Genomic DNA, 23167 nt, shown 5'->3' on the forward strand with positions numbered 1-23167 from the left:
ATTTGCACTGGTGATGAACAGGCCCACCACTCATTGAGCAAGCTCCCACTGCCGGGTTCTGTGCTGAAAATTTAACATACATGTCTTCATCTAAGCCTCACAACACCCCTATGACATAGATTCTGTTGTTATTTTCATTTTATTGACCAGGAAACTGAGGCTCAGAAGCATAAAACCATTTGCCTGAGGTCCCATAGCCAATACTTGACTAGCTCAGGATTTGAACCGAGGTCATACTCCAGGCTCAAGTCCCCTAGTACTGTCTCTGGTAAGGTTTCTCTGAGGATTCTCTTTTCCCACAGGAGAACTAGCAAAGGGTTACTAAGTATATTTAAAAATGAAATACTGCTAGGGACACCTGAGTGGCTCAGTAGATTAAGCAGCTGCCTTCAGCTCAGGTCATGATCCCAGGGTCCTTGGATTGAGTCCTACATCAGGCTCCTGGCTCAGTGGGGATCCTGCTTCTCCCTCTCCCTCTGCCTGCTGCTCCCTCTGCTTGTGCTCTCTCTGTCAAATAAATAAATAAAAATCTTTAAAAATAAATAAATAAATAAAAATTTAAAAAATAAATACTGTTAAAGGTCGCTCATCCACCAGAAAAGTCTCCCACTCCAGGCACCAAAACCAGGTGGGTGAAATGGACAGACAACACACTAACAGAGATACCAATAAGAAAAAAGTTTATCACCCTAGTAACCCAAGAAATAGAAGTTAAAATTAAAACTGTGTATTGCTTTTTGCTTACCAGATTGGGAAAGATAGGAAAAGAATGACTACATTAAAGCCCCGGGGGCATGATTTCATTTACTCCTAATTTGTTGCTATTTTGTCCATAGAATGGACTTGACAATTTTTCCACTCAACATGTTAAGCTTCGCGAGGTTTATTAGAAGAGCAATAAACTCTGTAAAGATAGCTGCAGAGACAAGTCAAGTGCAAAACAAGGTAAGGGGCCAAACGGAGCGCAGCAGGTGGCCCGCGCTCCGCCTGGGGCTCAGGCTGGCGCGCCGCGGGCTCCATACGGGTGGGTGCGCTCCAGGCCTCCCTGAGTGAAGCCACGCGCGGGGACCACAACTCCCAGGTGCCCGCGCGCCTTCCTCGCCACGACCACGTGACCTCGCGGCCCAGATCGCGATCGCGGCGGCGGGGGCAAGTCGGACTCGGAGCGTGGAGTCCCCAGCGAGCGGTGGCGGTCCCTGCGCCCGCCCGGCGCGCTCACCTCCAAGGTGAGTCTCGCGGTCACTGTCAGCGGCCACGCGGGGAGGGTGGACGGGAGCAGGGTTGAGGGGACGCGGCAAGCGGAGCCGGCGGTGGCTTGCCTGTGTTTTTTTCCCTTATCCGTGCCTCCTGCTGGCAGTCAGTCCGGCTCTGCCGAGCAGCGGGGGCGCGGTGGGTGAAGACAGACTTGGCGGGGGGGGGGGGGGGGGGGGGGGGGGGGGGCGTCCCCTGCCCTGGACGCAGTGACTTGGGAGAGATTCCGCGGGGCCCCCATCAGAAGGAAAAGCCCCGCGCACTTCACGCACCGAGCGCACGCCCCAGGGCCGGCTCCCTGTCCTGGCAAGCTGGTGGTCTGAATCTCAGGTCCAGCTGCTTTCCATCCTCCCTACGTTTGGGTAGAAGTCGCTTTTCACACAAACTGACTTTTTAGGCAGAATTCACCGAGGTGGAGAGAATGACAGCTTGCAAGACTCCTTTTGAGCTTTGAAAAAATCATCATCATGAATATCATAGAATTTAAGATACAGGAAGCCAATACTGGTCATTTAGTCAAACGTCCTCCCCCACCACCTGCTAGCCTTCTAAAAGGGGAAATAGATGGGAAGAGCTTGTGAAAAGTTCCTGAGCCAGGCAAGTGCGGGACAAGGACCTTAACCTCCCCCTGAACTGTTGGGTTTATTAACGAGAGAGCTTAACCTCCCCCTGAACTGTTGGGTTTATTAACGAGAGAGCTCTTCTCGAAGTCTAAGTAACCTCAAATGCGAACATAAAGAAGAAAACAAGTCCCTGATTGCTCTCTTCTTCACCACAGCCCCTCCCTACCCAGGGTGGGGCCCTGAAGAAGGCGCAGATAAGTGAGACTCGGGGCTGGAGGCTGAGATTCTGCCTAAGTGGAGAAACAAAAGTTGGGTGCTGCCGCCTCTGTACCTGACCACGGGGCCCTTTAATTTTTTAAAAAAGATTTTATTTATTTATTTGACAGAGAGAGAGAGAGATCATAAGTAGGCAGAGAGGCAGGCAGAGAGAGAGAAACAGGCTCCCCGCAGAGAGCCCAATGTGGGGCTCAATCCCAGGACCCTGAGACCATGACCTGAACTGAAGGCAGAGGCTTCTGAGCCACCCAGGCATCCAGGGCCCCTTAGTTTAAATGCAGCACCAAGTCGGGATGCGCTGATTTGAATTTTTCTCCAGCGAAAAAGCAGGAGTGGGTGAGCCTTTGTCCTTCCCGGACTCCTCACTCCCTAGTCAGGTGGAACTACTGTCTGGGCGCTTCCAGCCTGGAACATACTAAACTGTCCGTCTTCCTCTGGCTGCCTCCTGCTCCTCCTGCTTCAGAAGATGCCATAGCCATCTGCCTTCTTGGCCCAGTTAGGTGTCTCTCGGGGGGGCATTCCTCCCCAGCACCCGCAGGAGGCCTCCCCTGTGCCTCCTCACTGACTGCATTCACCCTGTTGTAATGATCTGTTCCCTTCCCTCTCCCCTAACAGATGGTTTGTCCCTCGAGGGTCAAGGGCTGTCTCCATATCTCCAGCATCTGCACCCCTAGCAAAACCAAAGTCAGTGTTTGTCAGCTGAATTACTTTTATTGCTTTGTGGGTGCTCAAGTCTACAGCAAAAGCTTTGAGGCCCCTGAGACAGCTGGCCCAGGCCCAAGGATGATAGAAGGAAGCCAGTTAGGGAACTTCTCTGATTAACTAGCCGTTGGGGACATTCCAGTCATGCCAGTTGCTTTATTAAGTGAACTCAGAGAAGGGGCATGGTGCAACGCCTGCCACCTTCCCCACCGCAGAGGTGGTGCTCAAGGCTTCTGCTGAAGCTGAATGAGCGGAACTCCAGCGTAAATGGAGTTTCACAGGATGATTTGGACTTGTTTTCACATGTCCGTCTTTCGCGAACATTTTGCCATATTGTCAAACATGCTTTTTGAAATCATAACAAGGGACGTCTCTGGATAGTAGGACTCAAAATAATTTCTACTTTCTTTTTGGTACTGTTACAGCTTTTACGTTAAACAAGTACCTCCCTCACATTGGGGAAGTAAGAAGCTGTTTTTATTTTATAATTCTTCCACATGATTTTTTTAAAAAAGATTTTATTTATTTATTTGACAGAGAGGGGTGGGGCAGTGAGAGAGGGAATACAAGCAGGGGGAGTGGGAGAGGAAGAAGCAGGGTTCCTGCTGAGCAGGGAGCCCCATGTGGGGCTCGACCCCAGGACCCTGGGATCACAACCTGAGCTGAAGGCAGATGCTTAACTATTGAGCCCCCCAGGCACCCCTTAATTCTTCCACATGATTTTTAAATGACTGCATAGATTTCCATTTTCTTCTTAGGAGGTCTTGGGCAAATCCCTTCCCCTGTTGGGACTCATTTTCCCCACCCGGGAATGAAATGGGGATAGAGAGGGGCCAAGTTGGACTAGATCAGTGTTTTTCACACTGAGTTTCAGCGGAGTTCGGAGTGCTCTCCCCTCTTCACTCAGTGCCCTGGTTTTATATGGTGGAGTTATAAGGAGGATTTTATTTGCTGGTAATCCCTGACCAAGGGAAAACAAAGAAAGAAAGAAAGAAAGAGGGAGGGAGGGAGAAAGAAAGAAAGACTGAAAGCCAGAGGACTAAAGCCTCTGAGAAAATTATATGTCCCGGGGATGTGCTGCCCAGCCTGGTGACTACAGTTAATACTCCTGTATTGTATTTTTTTTTAAAGATTATTTGTTTATTTATTTGACAGACAGAGATCACAAGTAGGCAGAGAAGCAGGCAGAGAGAGAGGAGGAAGCAGGCTCCCCGCTGAGCAGAGAGCCCAATGTGGGGCTCGATTCCAAGACCCTGGGATCATGACCTGAGCCGAAGGCAGAGGCTTTAACCCACTGAGCCACCCAGGCGTCCCCTGTATTGTATGTTTGAGAGCTGCTGAGAGAGTAGGTCTTAAAAGTTCTCATCACAAGAAAAAAAAATTATAGCTTTGTGTGGTAATGGATATTAACCAGTCTTAACTGTGGTGATCATTTCACGATATGTACAAATATCGAATCGGGTTGTACACTCGAAATTAAAGTTACATGTCAGTTGTACCACAATAAAAAAAAAAACTTTCTAAGGACACTCTGGGTCTGACATTTGGGGAATCTAATACCTGCCTTAGAAGGCAAAGGCTTCTGTCACCCGATCCCACTTGCCCAGATCTCCTCAGCTGGAGGGCGGAGCCGCTGTTGCTGACCCAGGTCCTACTTACCCAGTGATGAGAGGGGACCTTCCTTTCCCCACCGCAGGACAGTGACCTAATATTCATCCCTCTGGCTTTAATCTTGCCAAACACAGTCATTAAGCCTGGAGTGGGTACTGAGGATTGCCACCCGGCTTCCTTCTTGTCCTCCTTTCTTGGCAAGCAGGAGACAGCCTAGTATCCTGGAATGCACAGCACTCTGGCATCCAGCTGGACCCGGCTTTGAATCCAAGCTCTGCCAACTTACTAGCTTTGTGACCTTCAGCAAATGATTTAACCCTTCGGAGCCTAGTGTCTCCAGTTTTCTCTTCTATGTGATGGGCCTGACCGTCCTTGTCACACAGAAGACGGTTGTGAAATGAGGTAATGTACAAGAAGCGATTGATGCCACCCCGAACACGGGCTGGGTAAGGCGCTCTTTGAGAGGGGTGTTCAGATGCGTGCGGCATGGTCTGTGCGTCTATCCTTGTTCTTTCTGTAAGTCTGGGAGCAGAGACGTCATCAAGGGCAGAGACGTTAAACTTTGTCCAGAATGCTGTGCACAGAATGGGGTCAGCAAATGTTTAATGAATGAGTGGACAGATGTGGAGTCGCATGGAGACAGCAGCCCCTGGCCCCTCCATGATACACATGGCCAGAACAGAATGACTTGGGCCCCAGAGGGGACATCTCAGCATGACCAGAGGACACTGACCTGTGTGGTACCCCCCGTATCTCACGTCCACCTCGAGTAGGGCCATCTCAATGATAGCTCTGCTGCTGACCCACTATGGGATCTTGGGTAAGTCTCTGCCCTGTCTGACCTCAGTTCATCCTGATGCCCACTAGTGGGCCCTTCCAGCACTTAAGACCAGTGACCTCGTTCCTCTGGGCCTTTAGGGGAGGCTGCTGGAGAGCATTAGGGACCAGGACTCTTACTACATCGAGCAATGCAAATTCCCTTTTCTTTCAGATGCATTTCATCTTCTCCAATGAGGTGGTGCTTCTGTTTGATTTCTGGAGTGTCCACAGTCCTGCAGGTAAGAGTGGGGAAGCCTAGCCTTGTAGCTCGGAAAGCCTTGTAGCTCTGGGCAGTGGAGAGCCTGGTTCCCTTTAGCACTACCCTCTGTGGACATTCAGATGAGACTGACTCCTCTTTCATAAGCACTGAGCAGGAAATTGGCATTTATAATTCCAAGCACTGCTCTTCACGTCACAAAAGGCTCCATTATCTCACTGATTGTCACAAGGCCCAGAGAGAGGCCAAGGATACAGCCTTTGCCTCTATGACACGAGAAGGAACTGAAGCTCAGAGAGGGAAGAGGGTCACATAGCAAGTAAGCATCCGAGCCAGAGCTCGATCGAGGCCTCCTGTTGCCTCTCAGCACCCACCTAGCACCTACCTCCTACCATGTCCAGCACCAGCTCAGAAGTCCAGAACAGCTGCTGCTGGCTGGACCTCAAATGAGGCACCAGTTTGCAAGAGAATGGTATTGCTTTGACTTGAAAAGGCAGAGCTGGGCGCAAATTCATGACGTAGTTGTTTCAACTTAAGTAACTGTATCTTAAAAAGTAGATGGGCAATGGCCCAAGTGCCCAGGCCTGCAGGTGCTGATGAGATAAATCACGGTCATCCCTACAGCGGGTCACCAGCCCCTACCACCCCGTAAGCCCAGTCATTGTAGCATTCCTTCTCAAGGTTCTGGGTTAACTGGGCTCGGCTAAGCGGTCCCCACTCACAGCCTGTCACGCAGGTGTGGTCAGACAATGGCTGGAACTGGAATCCTCCTGAAGGCTTCCTCACGCTCATGTCTCCCGGTTGCTGCTGGTTGTCAGCGAGGACCTCTGGCTGGGGGGTTGCCGGCGGAACACCAAAATATGGGGTGTCTCCTAGGTCCTGGGCTTCCCTGTGGCAGGGCAGCTGGGTTCCAGGAGCGAGTGTGTCAAGAAAACAAGATGGAAGTGCACGGGATTTTTAAGACCTTAGCCTTGGAAGTCACAGAGCCTCACTTCCACCTTGCTTGGGTGAGGAAGTCACAAAGGTCTTCTCAGCCTAAAGGGAAGGGGCCGTGGACCACACACTTGATGGCAGGGGTGCTGACAATGTAAGAAGAGCATGTGGGGTGCGGTGGGGAGGTGGCCACCCTTGGACAATAGACTGTATCACAGATACTGTGAAGCCACAGAAATAAGGCAGATCTGTGTGCAGGGAGGGGAACCTCTCTACGAGGTGTACTTGGATGATGTCAGACGTGGAAGCACACACACAGGTCGATGCCTACAGTGGGTATCCCTGGAGAGCTGCAGAGGAAAAGGCTCTGGGGAGAGGACTGGGGTTTCAGGGCCTGGGCTGCGAAGAAGACTTACCTTTCACTGTATACCCTTTGGTCCCAGTTAAATCCGTACCATGTGCATGTAATTACACGTAATTTTGTGTTTTAAAATATCACCTGCATCTTTTGTAGATGATTTCCTCCTGGGAGCCCAATAAAATAACTATAGCTGGCGTATTTAGTATCCCTCCTCGTCTTGTAAAAGAGAAGTAGCAATTAGCCACTAATTTTACAGCAGCCCTCGTAAGCATTTCATGTTTTCTGTAAAATAACTTAGTGTTTTCCACTATTATAAAAGCATACACACAGCACTGACTTCGGAAAATTAGGTGAGAAGAAAAAAATCCTTTATATCCTAGTTTGCTGAGGTAATTATAACTCCTTTGTTGTTGTATCTCCCTCCTTCCAGACTTTTCTTTATACACATTCCTACTCAGGACCTTGCTGTACATGCTCTTTGCCTAACAAGAATTCTTGACAGAGACTTGTGCCACCTGCAGGGGTTGCCGCTGGGGGCAGTGGTGTGTGACCTCTTCGCCCTCGGCCCCTGGCTTTCCAGACCCTGCTTTTCTCCCTGATCTCACAGCCGTACCCCAATTGGCCATCCTTCCCAAGAAAGAGCAGAAGGGCAAAGAGACAGTGAAGTTCCGAGCCCAAGGAGGGTGGGGAGGAAGATGCCAGAGAGAGGGAGATGGAATGGATTCAGGAGGACCGGTGGAGGTGCTCTGCTGCTCCATATCCCGGGTCCTGGGGGAAGCTGCCAGAAGGGGATCAGGGCTTGCTTGGCCAGGTCTCTGCAACTCGGCTCTGTTTGACAGGCATGGCCCTTTCGGTAGTGGTGGTCCTGCTCCTGGCTGTGTTGTATGAAAGCATCAAGGTTGGCAAAGCCAAGCTGCTCTACCAGGCCGCAGTGAGCCTGTCCATCCCCACCAGCCAGCTCACTGAGGAGACAGACCAGGATTCTTCTGGCTCAGACTCACCCCCGGTCAGCAGAACCCGCCTCAGGTAACAGGCATAGCATACTCACATTCACCATGAGAGGCTGGGCCCAGAGGGCTAAAGCAAACGGGCCCGAGGAAGGACTTGCCAGAGTGCTTACAGGGACTAAGTAGTGAGGTGAGCTCGAGCTCGGGTCTCTTGATGCCTAGGCCAGAGCTCTACGAACAGCCACTCGGGAGACTCAGATCTTCAGAACTCTGGTGCAGGCCTCAGTCCAGCAACACGGGCATCCATCCAGTCCTCCTCCAGATCTCAGCAGCCTTTCTTAGGTCACTAAGGCTTCCAAACCCAGGCTGGCATCTGCAGCTGTTCCTACACAAATAGTAAGGCTTGCTGTCTGCAGCGGACCAGTCTTGGCAGAGGAGCTCCCACCCCCCTCCTTCCCATCCCAGTCTGCTAAGGCCGCGCCATGGGGTCCCACGTCGGCCCTCTCTCCAGCTCCAGCGGTGCTTCCCGAGCCTTCCTTTTCCTTACACGGGTGTCTCTGCTGTTCACACCCAGCCTGCAAGGGAGGTATTCTTATCCCTCCTTTCCTGATGAGGAAATTTTAAGTTCAGAGAGGTTAAGATATCTGTGCTAAGCTAGAGTAAGTGGCTGAGCTAGTAGATCTCCCACAGCAGGTTCAGAAGGAAAAACCTACCTGCCTTACTGATGATTTTGTATTATCCTTTATCAGACATGACAGGATACAGGTCTCATTTCCCCTTTTTGCCTTGGATGCTAGGAAGCTCAGAGCTGAATGTAGTAGAGACGTGATTACCCAAGGCTCCTTGTACAAGCCCCTGTCCCCTAGCAGTGGTTTCTCATGTAAGTCTTCAGAAAGAAGTCTCTTCTGGGTCCAGCACACAAATATAAAGAAGCTGGTTCTGTAACTCAGCGGCTCTAATTCCTGACACCATCTCATTATCAACATTATCTTGACTCTCCTTGTCATCTAGGTGGTTTTTCTGTCACTTCGGCCAGTCTCTAATCCACGTTGTTCAGGTGGTCATAGGCTACTTCATGATGCTGGCCGTCATGTCGTACAACACGTGGATCTTCTTCGGCGTGATCCTTGGCTCTGCTGTGGGCTACTACCTGGCCTACCCGCTCCTCAGCATGGTTTAGCTGGTGAGGGCTCTGCAGGCACCGGGGGCCGGAGCGAGCTGCGGCTCCCTCCTTGCAGACACCGAGCTTCCAGCCCTGTGTCTCCCGTGTCTTCTGATGGCTGTTCCTCGCCACGCTCCCAGCTCCTGGACACGTCCTGCCGAAGCCAGCACTTGCTGCCCAGAGTTCAGAGGTCCCTGAAGCTACCTCTGCCCTCAGCCAGCCTGGACGGGGCCCGGGCTGGGCGTTTTGTGCCTTCATAAGGCTGCTGTGACCTGAGGGAGAATGAAGAGACCAGAACCTGGGGGCAGAGTTGCTGAGCCCATGAGGACTTACCTGACTCAAGATTAAGAATTTCCAAAGATCTTCAAGACAGGGAGAGGGGTTCTGGGTGATGAAGGCCACGGAAGCTGCATACCTTCTGCCCTCATGATTTGTGCCTTATAAAGAGGAGCACCTACAACCGGACTTCCTGACCCCTTCTGTATTTGAGGGACGGAGTCCGAGATTGCTCCTTTGTCTCACCTTTCTGCCTCTGGGGCACATAAAGATGGTCTGTTCTGCGGATCACGGTGACAAACTGAGATTTTTCATTTTTTCCCACTAAACTCCTGGTTCGCAGTTTTGCACATGAATCCAAAATTTTCAGCGAAGTGACTTCATCAGATTTCCTGATGGATATAGCAGCATCTGCTAGGAACTGTTTCTCTTTCTTGTGGGGCATGACAGCAGATTCAAGGCCGAGAAGTGAGACTCTTCTCAAGGCTCCTGACCTATCGGCTGCATGGTGAGCTGCTCCCATCAGACAGCACTGCCTGCGGGAGGAAGGCAGTCTAATGGCTTGAGGGGCCCGGGGTGCTTCTCAGGACCCCAGTGCTCCCTTCCTGCTCCTGCTTTGATGCAGAACAGAGAACTACACTGAATATTCAGTATTTCGTGTTCTCTAGTTCGAACTTACTGCTCACCCATCACATCTGGTGGGCAAACACGGTTAAGCCACAGGGAGTGTCGGCTGACGATGCAGGAAGCAGTCAAACCAAAGCGTTACACGTAGAGTTAGGTGAGACTTTCCAGACGGTTCACTTGACAGAGAAGCAAACATGAGACCCAGGGAGGGAACATCAGGGCTGGATACTGGAATGTCTATGCTCAAGTACCTCAAGGGCTAGAGGAAAGACAGTTTTAAGCTTCAGGAATTAAAAAAGAAATAGATGTTTTAATAAATACTATTTTTAAAGTCTGTGGCCATTCTTGTGTTTCTGCTCGGACAGCAAGCACATGCCACCCCTGAAGCCACTGCAGGAACTGAGGGGGGCGAATGCAGCTGGTAGTGCTGGCTGTGGGGCTGTCCAAGGACGGGGTCTGTCCATCTGCTAGAAGACCGCTCTGTGCTCCAGGTAGCCAGCCCTGGAACGCTGTGCCATCAGGCAGACCCCCGACGACCTTGCCACCCTGAGAGTCATTCTCACGTTCACACACCACATCCCAACTAGGCACTGCCTGGTGTGAGAAAAACAACTAGCTGTCATGTGGGCTGCAAAGCATCTTCTCCCCGAGGGCAGCAGCAAAAACTACATCGAAACCACTTTTTAATTTGCAGTGAGAACCATAACAAAGTATGTGACACCTTCAGTATTGACCAGTGCAACCCCCCAGCTCACAGCTAAGTGCAAGGCTGCTCCATGTCATGAAGGAGGTGGGGGGTAATGTTTCCAGGGTCCGGCGCGGTCTTGCTGATGGAGCCTCACAGATCCAGTTCCATGTCCTAAGCAGCTAAGCCTCCCTCCCCGGGAGCACTGCTACCAGGAGCACTTCCATGGGTCGTTGGCAAGCTCTCGGTTTGATACGCTGGTAATATGCGTGAGGGCTTTTAAAAAATGTCTGCTCTCGAGCTGGTTAGACTAAGCATTTCAACATTCTTCATGGCCAAGTCACAGAAGGTGGCACTTTCTCCACCTGAAGTTTTTTTTGTTTTTTTTTTTTTTAATTTAACAGACACGTGTCTAGTGCTTTTTACATGCCAGGCAGTGTTCTAAGCACCTCACAATATTAACTCATTTAACCCTCACAACCCAGCAGAAACTCTTCGTCCTTGTTTTAGAGAAGAGGCAGCTGAGGCACAGAGAAGTTAAATCGTCACCCGGCTCATGAGTGGCAGAGCTGGGCCGCAGCACCAGGCAGGCTGGCCTGAGTCTGCTCCTCAGCACAGCTGAGCGTGGGGCTCACCGGGTAACTGGGCGAGGCCGTGAATGCAGACAGTGGGAGCTGAGAGGCCAGGGCTGGGTTTTACCACAACAGGGCAGAGATTCTGTTTCAGGAGAGGTGCGCTGAGGCCCAGGAGCCTGGATTTTGACCAGCACCACTGCCCTTCTTCCCCCAGCCCAGTGATGGATGCCCCATGGTGGTCAAGAGCCCAGGCTCCAGAATAGGCTGGTCAGGATCTGAATTCTCGTTCTCCTGCTTCCTAGCTGTATAATATCGGCCAAGTTAATTGAACTCTCTAAGCCTGTCTCTCTATCAGAGGGGGTAAGTGTCTTCTGCAAGGGCTGCTGGAAATGAGAGTCTGTGTAAAGTGTTCAACAACAAAGTCCAGCCAACAGTGGTTCTGACCGCCTCCCAGCCCCACTTCTGGCACACAGGCTCACAAAGGATCTGCCTTCACAAGGGTGGGGTCGGGCCATCAGTATCCAGGATTCTCTCTCATAAGCATTTTAAACCAGGGAATATTTTTATTAAAATTATTCTCCTTCTCTTGAAGACTGGTTGCATGGTCTTTGGAAAATCCGGAAATAAGTAAAATAACCACAGATGTTTTCTCACTACTCTTCTCTGCATTCGGCCTGGCCCCGAGTCCAGAGGGAATGGAAGCCGCTCTCAAAGTGAGGAATCAACCAGGTGTCATGATGAGCGACACCACAATGGAGGGACCCTCCCACCTCCTGCGCAGGGCTTCCCAGGGTATAGAACCAAGCGTGCCAAGACAATATGGCCAGTTTCTCAGGTAACCACAGTACCTCAAGCCTTCCTGCGGCTAGGATGAGCTGGGACAGCAGAGGGGTGACCTTTCCTGAAAGCCTGAGCACCAGGGTTGGGTGCAAAGGGAGTATGGCACGAGCTTTTGTGCCTGTTGAGCAACCCCGGCCTGTTCCAGCTCCTACCCTGACATTCCCAGAGAGGAGCACAGCCAGCTTTAGAACCAAATTTGATTTCTCCCCAAAAGCTTGAGGCAAGTTTCATCGCAGACATTTATTTTAGTTTTTGTTAATTTCAAATATTCATTGACCTCTTTTATCAGATTTAAGGCAGAGAAAAGATACATGTCCCAGGACTGCAGGCAAGGCTGGTAACTGAACCAGGGTGTAGATAGCGGAATCCACCGGGCAGACCTCCCCTGAGATGACATGTCCTGCTGCTGGTGCACAGCTGAGCATCAGGAGGCAGATTCAGTCTGACTTAGTTTAGAGAATAAAAAGCTTGGAAGAGGGCAGGATTCTTGTAGATGACTGGCTGCAGGCAACCCACCAGCCCTTCCTCACAAGGGGACTCTGAGGCAGGACCCCAACGTTGTGAAGACAGGCTCACACTCCTCTCGGACCAGCCGGGCGGGGCGCTCAGAAGTTGGCTAAGTCAGGTGTGTGCGCTGCTGTCCTCAGAATGCTCACCTTCACCTTGCCCCGGGCTGTCTAGACACAGGGCTGGCTGTGCAAAATCATGCTTAGGGAAGGGTCAGTAGAGAAACCTTTGTACCAGTTTCCAGGGTCTTCATCCCAGCCAGTCAATGTCATCGTCATCGTCATCGTCTCCAAAAAGGGGTGTTGGGGGTGGCCGTCCCTTCATGCTCTGACAAAACAGGAAAGAGCTGTCAGTCCTCACCTGCCCCTGCACCAGATGGCCTTCCCGTGTGAGGTGAAGTGAACCGACACCTGTTCCCGACTCCAGGATGGGAAGGAGGGTGTTGGTTAGGGTTTTACTCAAAGGACTAAGCCAGCAAACCTGGGCTTCCAGATAAAGCCGAGACAAGCAGGCAGAGAAGGGAAGCAATCTTCCAACACACAGAGAAGACGACCAACACGGAGCTAGTTTCCTATTTATTTGTGAAACACGTGTATTGATTTGACAGGTTTCTTCTCATGCAGTGACATACATTTCACGTGGGAAAAGAAGGTCGATGGGGGAAGAGATGGGAGTGGGAGGAAGAAAGAGAGTAGAGCAGCCCTAAGGGGAGAGAGAAGATGCAAGAAAATGAAGAGAGGCTGGGAAGAATACAGCTCCATCTGAAGAAACGCTGTGGCATATGATGGCCTGTCTGGTTCTGGACGTGACCCCACCACGTGAGACAGTTGAGCTCAGACGCTTGGCCAAATCACCCAGTGGCGAATCCAAGAGATGAAGAAAGCCCAGGAGCATGGGGCCACCGCCCCCAACACCCTTGATCTCACTGGTCCTTCCCTCACTCCCTTCACCAAGGTAGTAGGAAAAGGGAGATTAACAGGCGATGGAAGAAACTCTCCCCCACTTTTCATGACTTGAGTTCCTGGCCTTTTTCTTCTGGATTGGCGGGGAACAGGTCCCATGGGGGTAGCAGGGATTGATGCTGGAGAAAGGCACACACGGAGTATCCCCTGCTCTAAGCTACTCTGACCCAGGGTCAGTCTTCACAGGGCCGGCCAAACAGAAGGCAGCGTGATGGGGTCAGGGGTCCCTGGTACAGACCTTGTACCTCTCTCTGGGCATCAACTAAATGATCTTTAAACTCTGACTGTAATGAATTAAAAGGTGGCTCACTGCTTCTGTTTTATTCCAGCTAAAGTTCTGGCTCTGCATTTTATTAGTTTTATAACCTAGAGTATATTACTTAACCTTGCTGAGCCTCAGTCCTCTTTTCTACAAAATAGGATAAATTCCTCACTGGGTTAGTAGAGTATTAAATGAGAATGTCTGTGAGGTTCTTAGAGTATCCCAGAAATAGAAATGAACTCGATAGTATTCATAATAATACCAATAATATCCTGCTAACTAAACATTCCAACTACATTTAGGGCAGCCACCGGGGATACTCAATTGGCTTTTTGTTCTTATTTTTAAGTGCAGAATTCCTATTCAGAATTCTTGAATGAAAATTTAATTCTTGGGAAGAAAGGCCAACAGGAGGAAATGGCACCCTTCCCCCCAGAGGAGCGCAGGCAGGAGTCAAGGGCGTTGGTACATTCAAGCCCGCTCCTTGCTCTGCCATAGCCATTTCCCCAACATTTTGGCAAAAGGCAAAATCCACTCTGGCGGACACATGAGGGGAGAAAAATGTGTCCCCAGTCACCTCACATTTCTGTCCCCGGGACAGGCTGAGCTTGAAGCTGATCTGTGTTCTCCACCCACGTTTTGCTCTGGTGTCATTCCCATCAGACCAGTCAAATGTCCTGGTGACAGTCTAACTCCGCACATGGGGCCAACAAATGCCAAGAATAGGGGCTCTGATCCAGGCTCTCTGAGCAAGCCGCCCTCCGGTCATCTGTCACTCAGGAGCTTTGTAGAGTGAGGTCATGCTATCGGTACTTAACCTATTTTCTGCCCAGGGTGTTGGGAGAACAAAACAAGGTAGCAGTTTGGAAAGCAGGCTGAGGACACGGAAAGGCCCAGAAACAGGTGGTTTCAGAAAGAGCCTGGGGTTTCAGTCCTAGTTCTGCCACTAACTCCCTCTGTGGCTATAGGTAAATCATCTTTCTGAGCCTCCATCTATGAATAAGGATAGAAGTCAAGAACTTCCAAGTCCCTTCTGATTGTAAGATAGACATAATCCCTGAGCAGATCTGAGGGAAGCCGAGGCCTCAGCATTCTAATGCAGGACTAAGCAGCCCAACTTCCTTCACTGAAAGTAGAAATCATTCGTGCATGGATGGAGATCGTGACCCTTTTTTAGGAATAAAGTGGTATCTGCCCATCCCCACCGAGCTTACAGAGCTGCCCCCTCCCTACCCCACGTCTGCTCCCACAGGGCGCCGCACACAGAGCCCAGGGCACGGGACACCCACAGGCTCCACTCCTCTTCTCGGAGCCAGCGGGAAAGGGTGCCCGGGTGGTGGTGTGAGGACTGGGCAGTGCCTGGGATTTCCTTACCACCTCATCTTCATCCTCCTCCTCAGCCTGTGCTTTGGGCCTTGAAACTTTCAGAGCTGCCCCTTTAAATAGTTCATCTTCTTCATCCCCTGAGAGACTGAAGGAAAAAAATCAAAATCAAGTCACAGAAAATGGTGCTATTCCTGTTCCTGTTCTAGGCCACAGGGCCCATGAGCTCTGGAGAAAAAAATCCAGCTCTGGTAATCACGCAGGGATTCCTCCCACCTCCACCCATGCTGGCCTCCTAGCGCTCCTGACTCCCCTCCATGACCTACAGCCAGAGTGATCTTTAACAACTAATATAACAATCAGGCCATGTCACTTTTCTGTTTAAATCCTTTTAATACAGCTTTTCACAATACCTAAAATCTAAACTTCTAAGAGTGACACAAAATCTCACAAGTCTTGTCCCTACTTCATTCTCTAATCTCAGGTTAACACCATTCTTCTACTTACTGTGCCTTCCTTAGTTCCTTAACTGTCATATCCCCTCCTACCAAAGGGCCTCTACATGCGCTGTGCCTGCTTTCCGCAATCTCTTCCTCCCAAATCTTGGCACTGAAGGCTCCTTTCCATCCTTTGGGTCCCAGTTTAAACATTACCTTCTCAGAATCCTTCCCTAACCATTCTATCTTGAAGTAGTAGAACTCCCCTTTATTCTCTATTTTAATAATAGAGAATTTCTTTTTCTAAGCACTTTTTTACAGCATACGTTTACTATGTATTTGTCTTCACTAGACTATACGCTCCTTACGAGCCCAATCCGCCTTGCCTTCCCCCCTACTGCAGTGCTGACCACAGAGCCTCTTACTTAGCAGATGTTCCTGAATAAATACAGGAATGAATGAATGAGTGAATCAGACAGTCCTTCTCTGAGGATGAGTTACCAGCCCTGGAAAAACCAGCGACAACCTCCACACCCAGCTGCCTTGTCCCGGGAACTCCGCTCAGTAAGACGTACCTGGTGCGCTGAGAACAGTGGTTGGGGCCACCCGCTGCTCCGACAGTTAGTGAACCTGCCTCTGTGTTTTCTAGCTCCTTAGGGGGAGCAGTGCAGTTAGGGACGCCCTCATCTTTCTTGAGCTCTGGAGGCTGAGGCTCTTCTCCTAGACTTCCAGGCCCCAAGGCCAATGGGTTCTCATTCGTGAAATGTGAAGTGAGAGACAGTCCCGTGGAGCTTTCTGGCTCCCCGACACAGGCATTTTCCAATGGGCTGGTGGCAAGTGTCTCTTCGCACTCAGAGTCCACAAGCACGGGGCCTGGAGGCTTAGGGGGAATTGATGTTGGGGGCCCCAGAGGTCTCTGGGAGGGGATACAAGCCAGTTCAGGTGGGAGGGAATCATCTTTCATCTCTGACAGCACCTCTGCTTCTGCAGGCTTCCCTTCCCTTCCCTGTACCTCATCCTGGGGAACAGGGAGGGCCTGAGGAGGCAGGGGGGCAGCCTCCTGGACTGCCTGCTCCGATGACACCAGCGAGGACTCTGCTGACTCCCTACTCAGGGGCGCTGGAGGTGGCCCAGAACTGGCTGACATCGAGTGCTCCCGGGAAGGTATCTGGGCCTGCTCTTCTTCCTCCTCCTCCTCTTCATCATTGCTGTTCTGTCCCTTGTCTTGCTCATTCTGGTTTAACAGCTGAAGAGTCACCACCTGTTCAAAAGCCAAGGAGGAGGAAATGCTCACTGGCAGGAAAGCAGCAGGCACTCCCACTCCTCCGCTCCCCGACAGCACACCTGCTTGTGCAGGTCGAATGCCTGCTTCTTCCTCTCACCGGACGCTGCCCTCGGCTCTCCAGATCAAAGTCATGCCACTTATCCTGACTCTTGAGGCACAGTCTCAAATACCTTTTAAATTTAGGATCCCTTCCAAGGCCCTTAAGCCACAAGAGTCCCACTTCACGGCAACAATCGCCAGCCGTCCGTACCTTGATGGTGTTCATAATAGTCCCCAGCACGGCCCGGCCGCTGTACGAGACCTCCAGCTCAAACTCTCCCCGCAACGACTGGAACACCTGGTTCATGATCTTCTTGACCTGCGGGAAGACACGAGGAGAGCAAAACAAAATCTGTGCTGCCAGAATCAGGTGATTCATGCCGGAGAGGGGTTGGGAGGGCTGAAAGGAAGCCCCTGGGGCACCGAACCGCATGCCACGGTGGTCTGGACCCGGGACGCCGAAGGCGGTCACTGTGGAGAGGGTGATGTTAAGTAAGAAGAGCCACTGGTGGAAGGGTTATCACGGACAGGCAAGTTGCAGCCCATGTGTGTCCATGCCTCCTCGCACTGTGGCCACCAGGGGAGCCGCCGAGGGCTGTGAGGACCGGTGCTAGCAGATGCTGGGCACGCTCCTCACTGCGCCGACTCGGAGACACTTCCCTTATCTGTCAAAGCCTCAGGACAGGGCCCTCTGGGATTTGTCACCGAAGTGATACGCTCCAACAAGCTCATTTTTACTGAAGTCAGATAAGGGGTGTATCACTAAAGTCAGAAAAAAGGCTACCAACATAACAAATTGGCCACATTCTTCCTGAAGCCCTGACAGGCACATTTAATCCCTTGTTATGACCTGGGTTGCTTCTTCGAAAGGCCCACTCACCTTCTCTGACGGGTCAGCAGCAGCAGCCGCAACTCCAGACACGTGGGGCTTGGCCTCCAGGTCCTTGGTGTGCTGTTCATTTTGCTGTGTCAGGGCCTTGACTTGGGCCTGGAGGGCTAGACACTGCAAAACAAGACTGTGACTGTGGCCTTGGGAGCCTGGACCACCAGGTGAAAGCACACGGGGAGGACGAGAACCATCCTCAGCATCCAGCGTTAACATCAGGTAGGTCTGCTGGCGTCCATACGCCCCCGCCCACCCCAGGCCTGCTGACTCGGGCCATTCTTTTTCCTCATCCCCCAGTCTCCACTCAGAACTTTACCTCCTCTTCTCCACCGAGGTCTCTTGCCTTGTTCCTCATAAGGAACATCGTTCAAGAGCACGATGAAAAAAGGGGGGACGTGTAAGTCCAGTGACACGGACATATGAACACCGGCCATAGGCAGCAGCCTATTCACCTGCAAGACTGCCTTCACCATCTGAGTCAAAGATCTTTAACCTGATACTATAAGGAAAGAAAGTCACCTCCAAAAATGGGGCTGTCACTCCATGACCCTAAACCATCTTCCATCTCTGTCACTTTCATGCCAGTGACCTAGCCAACCCAGGCCCCATCTCACCCCTGTGCCTCTGCCCGGGCGTTCTGCCGCCTTCTGCACGGCACTTCCCCTCCCCAGAGCTACCGGTCCTTGGCTCTGCTCCCTCAGGTACTTCCTCCTCTGGGCCCCACAGCACTCCAGGCTTATCTCTGTTTCTCTCCCGCTCCCTCTCTGGACTGTGAGATGCCTGAGGGCAGAGCTCTTTGTAAGCCCTTTCCCTAACACAGTATCTGAACTACCACTGGCACTCAATAAATATTATAATGGAATTAAACACATTCCAGAACACTAGTGTTGCTTTTCCTTTTTCTAGGTCATGAACCTGTCTTTCCAAAATCGGTATGTGCAAGATTACCGATAAACTGGAGAGCTGAACAAGCCTGGTTTGCTTTTCAAGCTATTAACACCTTTCAGGTTCAGAAGGATTTACAAGACCCAACCTGTCTGCCTCAAATCACCTGGGTCCCCTAAGCTGCCTGGCCTGGGGGAGCGCCCACCTTTTCCTGAAGGTGGAGCAGCTTCTGCTGGGTGGCCTCTCTCTGCGCGCACACTTCCTGGTACTGCTGCTGGTGCGCATCCTTGGCGGAGGCCAGCAACTGCTCACACCTGGCTTCCCACTGGGTCTGCAACTCCGCCTGTACCAGAGACAGCTGTCAAGATAACGTCATCAGCAGATCCTGGGGAGGAGGTATTTGCATCTAAGGAAGCCCATCTTTCCTAAGGCAAAAAGAATAAGCTAACAGCCCAGATTTAATAGGGACACAACTATTTGAAAGACCCTGATTACTTTGAAAGTAAATGTACTTTTTGAATATAGGTACGCAGAGGTCATCGGTGGCCAGGATTCTAAAAGCTACTCTAGCCAGATAAAGAGGTGGTGAGTCACCTAGAGGAGAGGGCCATACTGTGATCTTTTCAGAGTCTGGGCCCTGAACGTCACAGGTTCAGGCGAAACAGTTTTGTCAAAATCCCCAGAGGAGACTAAACTGAGGGCACCAATTCACTCAACAGTCAGACACACAAATATGAGTTTATGAATTTACGAGGAAAAAGCTCTCTGCCAAATGAACGAGAGATCCAGGTGGGTCCTGTCACCGTCCCTGGTCTCCTTGCCTGATTACCTAAATAAATCCCTTCTCCTCAAGGACAATAATGGGCCTGAAGGATGGTGTCTGCTGGTTGAGGACTCTGGCCTTGGGATGTTTGAAATCCCCTTTTCTCAAGGACGATAAAATGCCTAAAGGCACATCCCCCAATCGCTTCGGTTTCCGTTACCTGCTCTGCGGCCGCCTGGTCTGTGGATACCCGAGCCTTTTTCAAGAGCTGCCGGAGCTTGTCCAGCTCCTCCTGGTAGGACTTGCGGATCTCGTCAATCTCCTCCTCAGCCTGGCAGCGCTCCTGAACGGACTTCTTTTTCCTTTCAGAGAGGTTCTTAGGAATAAGAGAACTATCATCAACTCTAGCTGTTTCACAGAGGATAAATGCAGAAGATGGTGACAGTGGTGATAGTTTTTGACCTAGGGTCCTTTCTGGAAACAATTCAATGTTTAATTTTTCTTCTATTTTTAACATCCTTGGCTCCTGAGTGACAAAAATTGTGATACGAAGAAGGAAAACAAGAAGGTCTTTATCTACCATTGTATTAAGAGATGGGGAACATCTTAACAGTGGCCAGGGTACAAGGAAGTTGACACTTTCATACCTCCTACTAGGAAACTAAACAGGTCTTTCTTTGGATGGCAATTTAGCAGTCCTGCAGAAGGATTCTTAAAAATACATCCAGAAATTCCACAAATTATCATTTATCTTAAGGAAGCAATAAATCATGTTCACAAAGACTGTGGTACAAGGATGGTCACTGTAGTGGTATCTATAACAATGAAAAACTAAAAACAGCCCCCCCCCAAATCAGAAGGAATTAGGTTTAAAAAAAAAAAACAAACCCTGATAAAATCATAGAAAATACTGAAAATGTAGACCAAGTTTATCCCTTAAAAAGGCACTAGGCCACAAAAGCGTTACTAGAGAGTTTTATAGAAATCTCAGAAATAGTTTCTTTTCATATCTAAACTGTTCCAGAACAGAGAGAAGAAACATTCCCACTTTGTTCAATGGGGCTAGTTTAGGCTGACCTTAAAATTTTAACACAACAAAAGAGACTATAAATACTAAGTGATATTTATAACATCTATGAGTGACAAAGGATTAATACCCTCAGTAATGTTTATAAATCAAACTAGTATTACAACAGGAAAGAGGACAAAGGACATTAAAAAGTGATCCAGCAATTCTAATTCAAGCAATTCATTTTATGGAAATGCTCAAATGAATTTTCAAAAAAAGAATTATATAGTACAAGGGGATGTCCAGAGCAGCAATACCTGAAATTGTGAAAAAATAGAAACATAAATAGCCATCAGTAGGTAGTTAAATAAGTTATGGTACAACCTTACAATAGACTACTGCGCTGCAGTTAAAAGGAATAAGAAAGTTTTTGTTTGTTTTTTTTAAGATTTTAGTGTTAAGCAATCTCTACACCCAATGTAGGGCTTGAGCTCACAACCCCAAGATAAGAGTCACGTGCTCTACTGACTGAGCCAGCCAGGCATCCCAGAAAGTTCTCATTCTTACTAGTACAATGTCCACAATGTAAAAAAAAAAAAAAAAAGCATTAAACATGATCTTATTATAGTATAAAAATGATCAGTATACATATATGTATGCACAAGTATGTGTGCAGGTGTTTTATACACACAGAAAACAAACTGCACAGATAATCATACACTATTTATAACTGTTATCTCTAATGCGTGAGATTAGAGAAGAAAAAAGATAAATTTTATTTTTTATTTCATACTTTTCTATATTATTTGTATTTGTTACAATGAGCACATGCTACTGTAATTCTTTTTTTTTTTTTTAGATTTATTTATTTATTTGACACAGAGAGAGAGATCACAAGTAGGCAGAGCAGCAGGCAGAGACAGAGGAGAAGCAGGCTCCCTGCTGAGCAGAGAGCCCGACACGGGGCTCGATCCCAGCACCCTGAGATCATGACCTGAGCTGAAGGCAGAGGCTTTAACCCACTGAGCCACTCAGGTGCCCCTGCTACTGTAATTCTTAAAAGGAAAGTAAAAATGTTATCAACAGTTAATCCTGGCTACTTGGGTCCAACAGAGAAACTTCGGGTGTGGAACTTACCTTTTCCAGAGATTCCTTCTCAGCTCGGAGATCAGCCAGCTCCTCCTCCAGGGATGTCACCTTGAGCTCCAGCTGTCTCCGGGTCTGCTTTTCACTTTTGAATTTGGACTGAGCTTGCTCTGAGGCCTCCCGGAGTTCTGAGACAGGATGGCAGGGAGACTAGCTGCGGAACCAGAACTGCGGGGGCTCCTGGCATCCCGGCTGCTCCCCCCACCGCGCCCTGTGGCCTCTCGATGCGACCACATGAGCGCCGTCCCCGCACTCCCTTCAGCACCACCTCGCTGACCGGAGAAAGGGGGATCCGGTCCGAACCAACTCCACCACCAACCCATGTTCGTGTCTGTATGTGTCCTCTTCTCCACACACAGAATGAAAAAGAAGTGCTTCAAATCATCCAAAACCACCTTCGAAACATATCACACCACAATCCCATTTCAGCCACCACCTCGACACACTGAACAGATCTTCACTGAGCCTTAGTCCAGACCCTATCTCACCGCCTTGGTGGGACACTCCCTTCCTTCTTGGTAGCTGGGACATTCTACCAACAGTTTCCTTTTCAAACACCAAAAAATGCCCAAATAAAGCAACTGGAATATTTCTTAAAAAGGTAATGCATCAAAATGAACTTGGTATGGAAAACTGAGATTAACTGTCCTAGGACACCACAAAAGCAGAAAATAAGATACCTGTACAACATTCGAATCTAAGACTGTCCCCCAGGCGCACCCAGGTGATACTCTCTTAACAGGGAGGGGGCTCATCCTCAAGGTATCACTCTACCGACTGACATCAGTGTTTTCAGCTCTTTCAGGCAAGCGAACTCGCTTCTTCCCCATTCTGCTGCTGCCCAGCTACACCCTGCCCCCTGGTCCCATCTGTGTCTTCCACGTTTGTTTCTATACACCATGGTGCGTGAACCAACGTGCTGGTCTTCACAGCTCTTCTATTCAAGTCCCTGTGTCTGGAGCAGCACTTTATGCCAGGTACTGAACTCATGCTAACTTAGAGGAAAGGACTTCGCAGAGATGAGCAAGACGCCACCGTAATCGTGTACTCAGAGGTAAAGGATTCTAAAGGCGATCAAATGTTCCAGAAAAAACAGGGAAGTTTCTGAAAGAGATTTTGGAGAACTGGAGACAAATACTGGTGACAGTGGACACAGCAGGTCCAGAGAAGAGCATGGATAAAAGGTAAGACCAGAGCCGCAGGATGGGCTGAAGCTGCAGCAGGCTGGCCAGTATGTCCAGAGCCAAGATGAACTGAGCAACAGAAGAGGAAGTAAGCCAAGCTTGAGGGGCCTCAAGTGCCAGGCTGAAGGGCTGGAATCCATCCTCTAGGAAGGAGGTGGCTGCTACAGGAAGCGTTTCTTTCTTAAACATCCATTGAGTCATGAGTTAGAGGAACACAGTAAACTCTTCCAGGCCCCTGAGCCAAACACAAGTACCAAGACAGCGAGGGCAACACTTGCGAAACTAAGTGGGAAAGTGGTCACGGATCAACTCCAGATAAACAGTCATTTCTTTGGTTGTCCTTTATGTCAAGCAGTGGTGTAGGTTTATGCCAATCTACTTCCATTTTTGCCTCAGTCCTTCACAAATTTCATGAGCATCAAGCCAAATGGATTTGAAAGGACAGAATTTTTTTTCTATTTTTTTAATTTTTTTAAAGATTTTATTTATTTATTTGACAGCACAAGTAGGCAGAGAGGCAGGCAGAGAGAGGAGGAGGAAGCAGGCTCCTTGCCGAGCAGAAAGCCTGATGTGGGGCTCGATCCCAGGACCCTGGGATCATGACCTGAGCCGAAGGCAGAGGCTTTAACCCACT

The 23167-nt window shown here is 49.8% G+C and overlaps 2 protein-coding genes across 5 annotated transcripts in view; one reads left to right on the top strand and one right to left on the bottom strand.

The window, feature by feature from the left end:
* Nucleotides 1–1107: 1107 nt before the first annotated feature.
* SLC31A2 (solute carrier family 31 member 2) lies at nt 1108–10081 on the top strand. The gene is made up of 4 exons (XM_032865629.1): nt 1108–1226; nt 5395–5461; nt 7573–7759; nt 8692–10081. The coding sequence occupies exons 2-4, from the start codon at nt 5395–5397 to the stop codon at nt 8858–8860; spliced, it is 423 nt and encodes a 140-aa protein (XP_032721520.1). The 5' UTR covers nt 1108–1226; the 3' UTR covers nt 8861–10081.
* A 1962-nt stretch (nt 10082–12043) lies between these two features.
* FKBP15 (FKBP prolyl isomerase 15) overlaps nt 12044–23167 on the bottom strand; it is a 53521-nt gene continuing 42397 nt past the window's right edge. For 3 of the 4 annotated variants that reach the window (XM_032865633.1, XM_032865632.1, XM_032865630.1), the window contains 8 exons: nt 21341–21477; nt 19415–19570; nt 18637–18789; nt 17541–17663; nt 16872–16979; nt 15912–16597; nt 14951–15047; nt 12044–12679 (listed from right to left, as the gene is read on the bottom strand). In XM_032865633.1, coding sequence (XP_032721524.1) covers nt 12602–12679; nt 14951–15047; nt 15912–16597; nt 16872–16979; nt 17541–17663; nt 18637–18789; nt 19415–19570; nt 21341–21477 — 1538 coding nt within the window. In that variant the 3' untranslated portion in view covers nt 12044–12601. The remainder of the gene's footprint in view (nt 12680–14950; nt 15048–15911; nt 16598–16871; nt 16980–17540; nt 17664–18636; nt 18790–19414; nt 19571–21340; nt 21478–23167) is intronic. The other variant, XM_032865631.1, reaches the window with a different exon arrangement.

The sequence above is a fragment of the Lontra canadensis genome, unplaced genomic scaffold (assembly GCF_010015895.1).
Source record: "Lontra canadensis isolate GAN:19392208 unplaced genomic scaffold, GSC_riverotter_1.0 scaffold30, whole genome shotgun sequence".
Lineage (NCBI taxonomy): Eukaryota > Metazoa > Chordata > Mammalia > Carnivora > Mustelidae > Lontra > Lontra canadensis.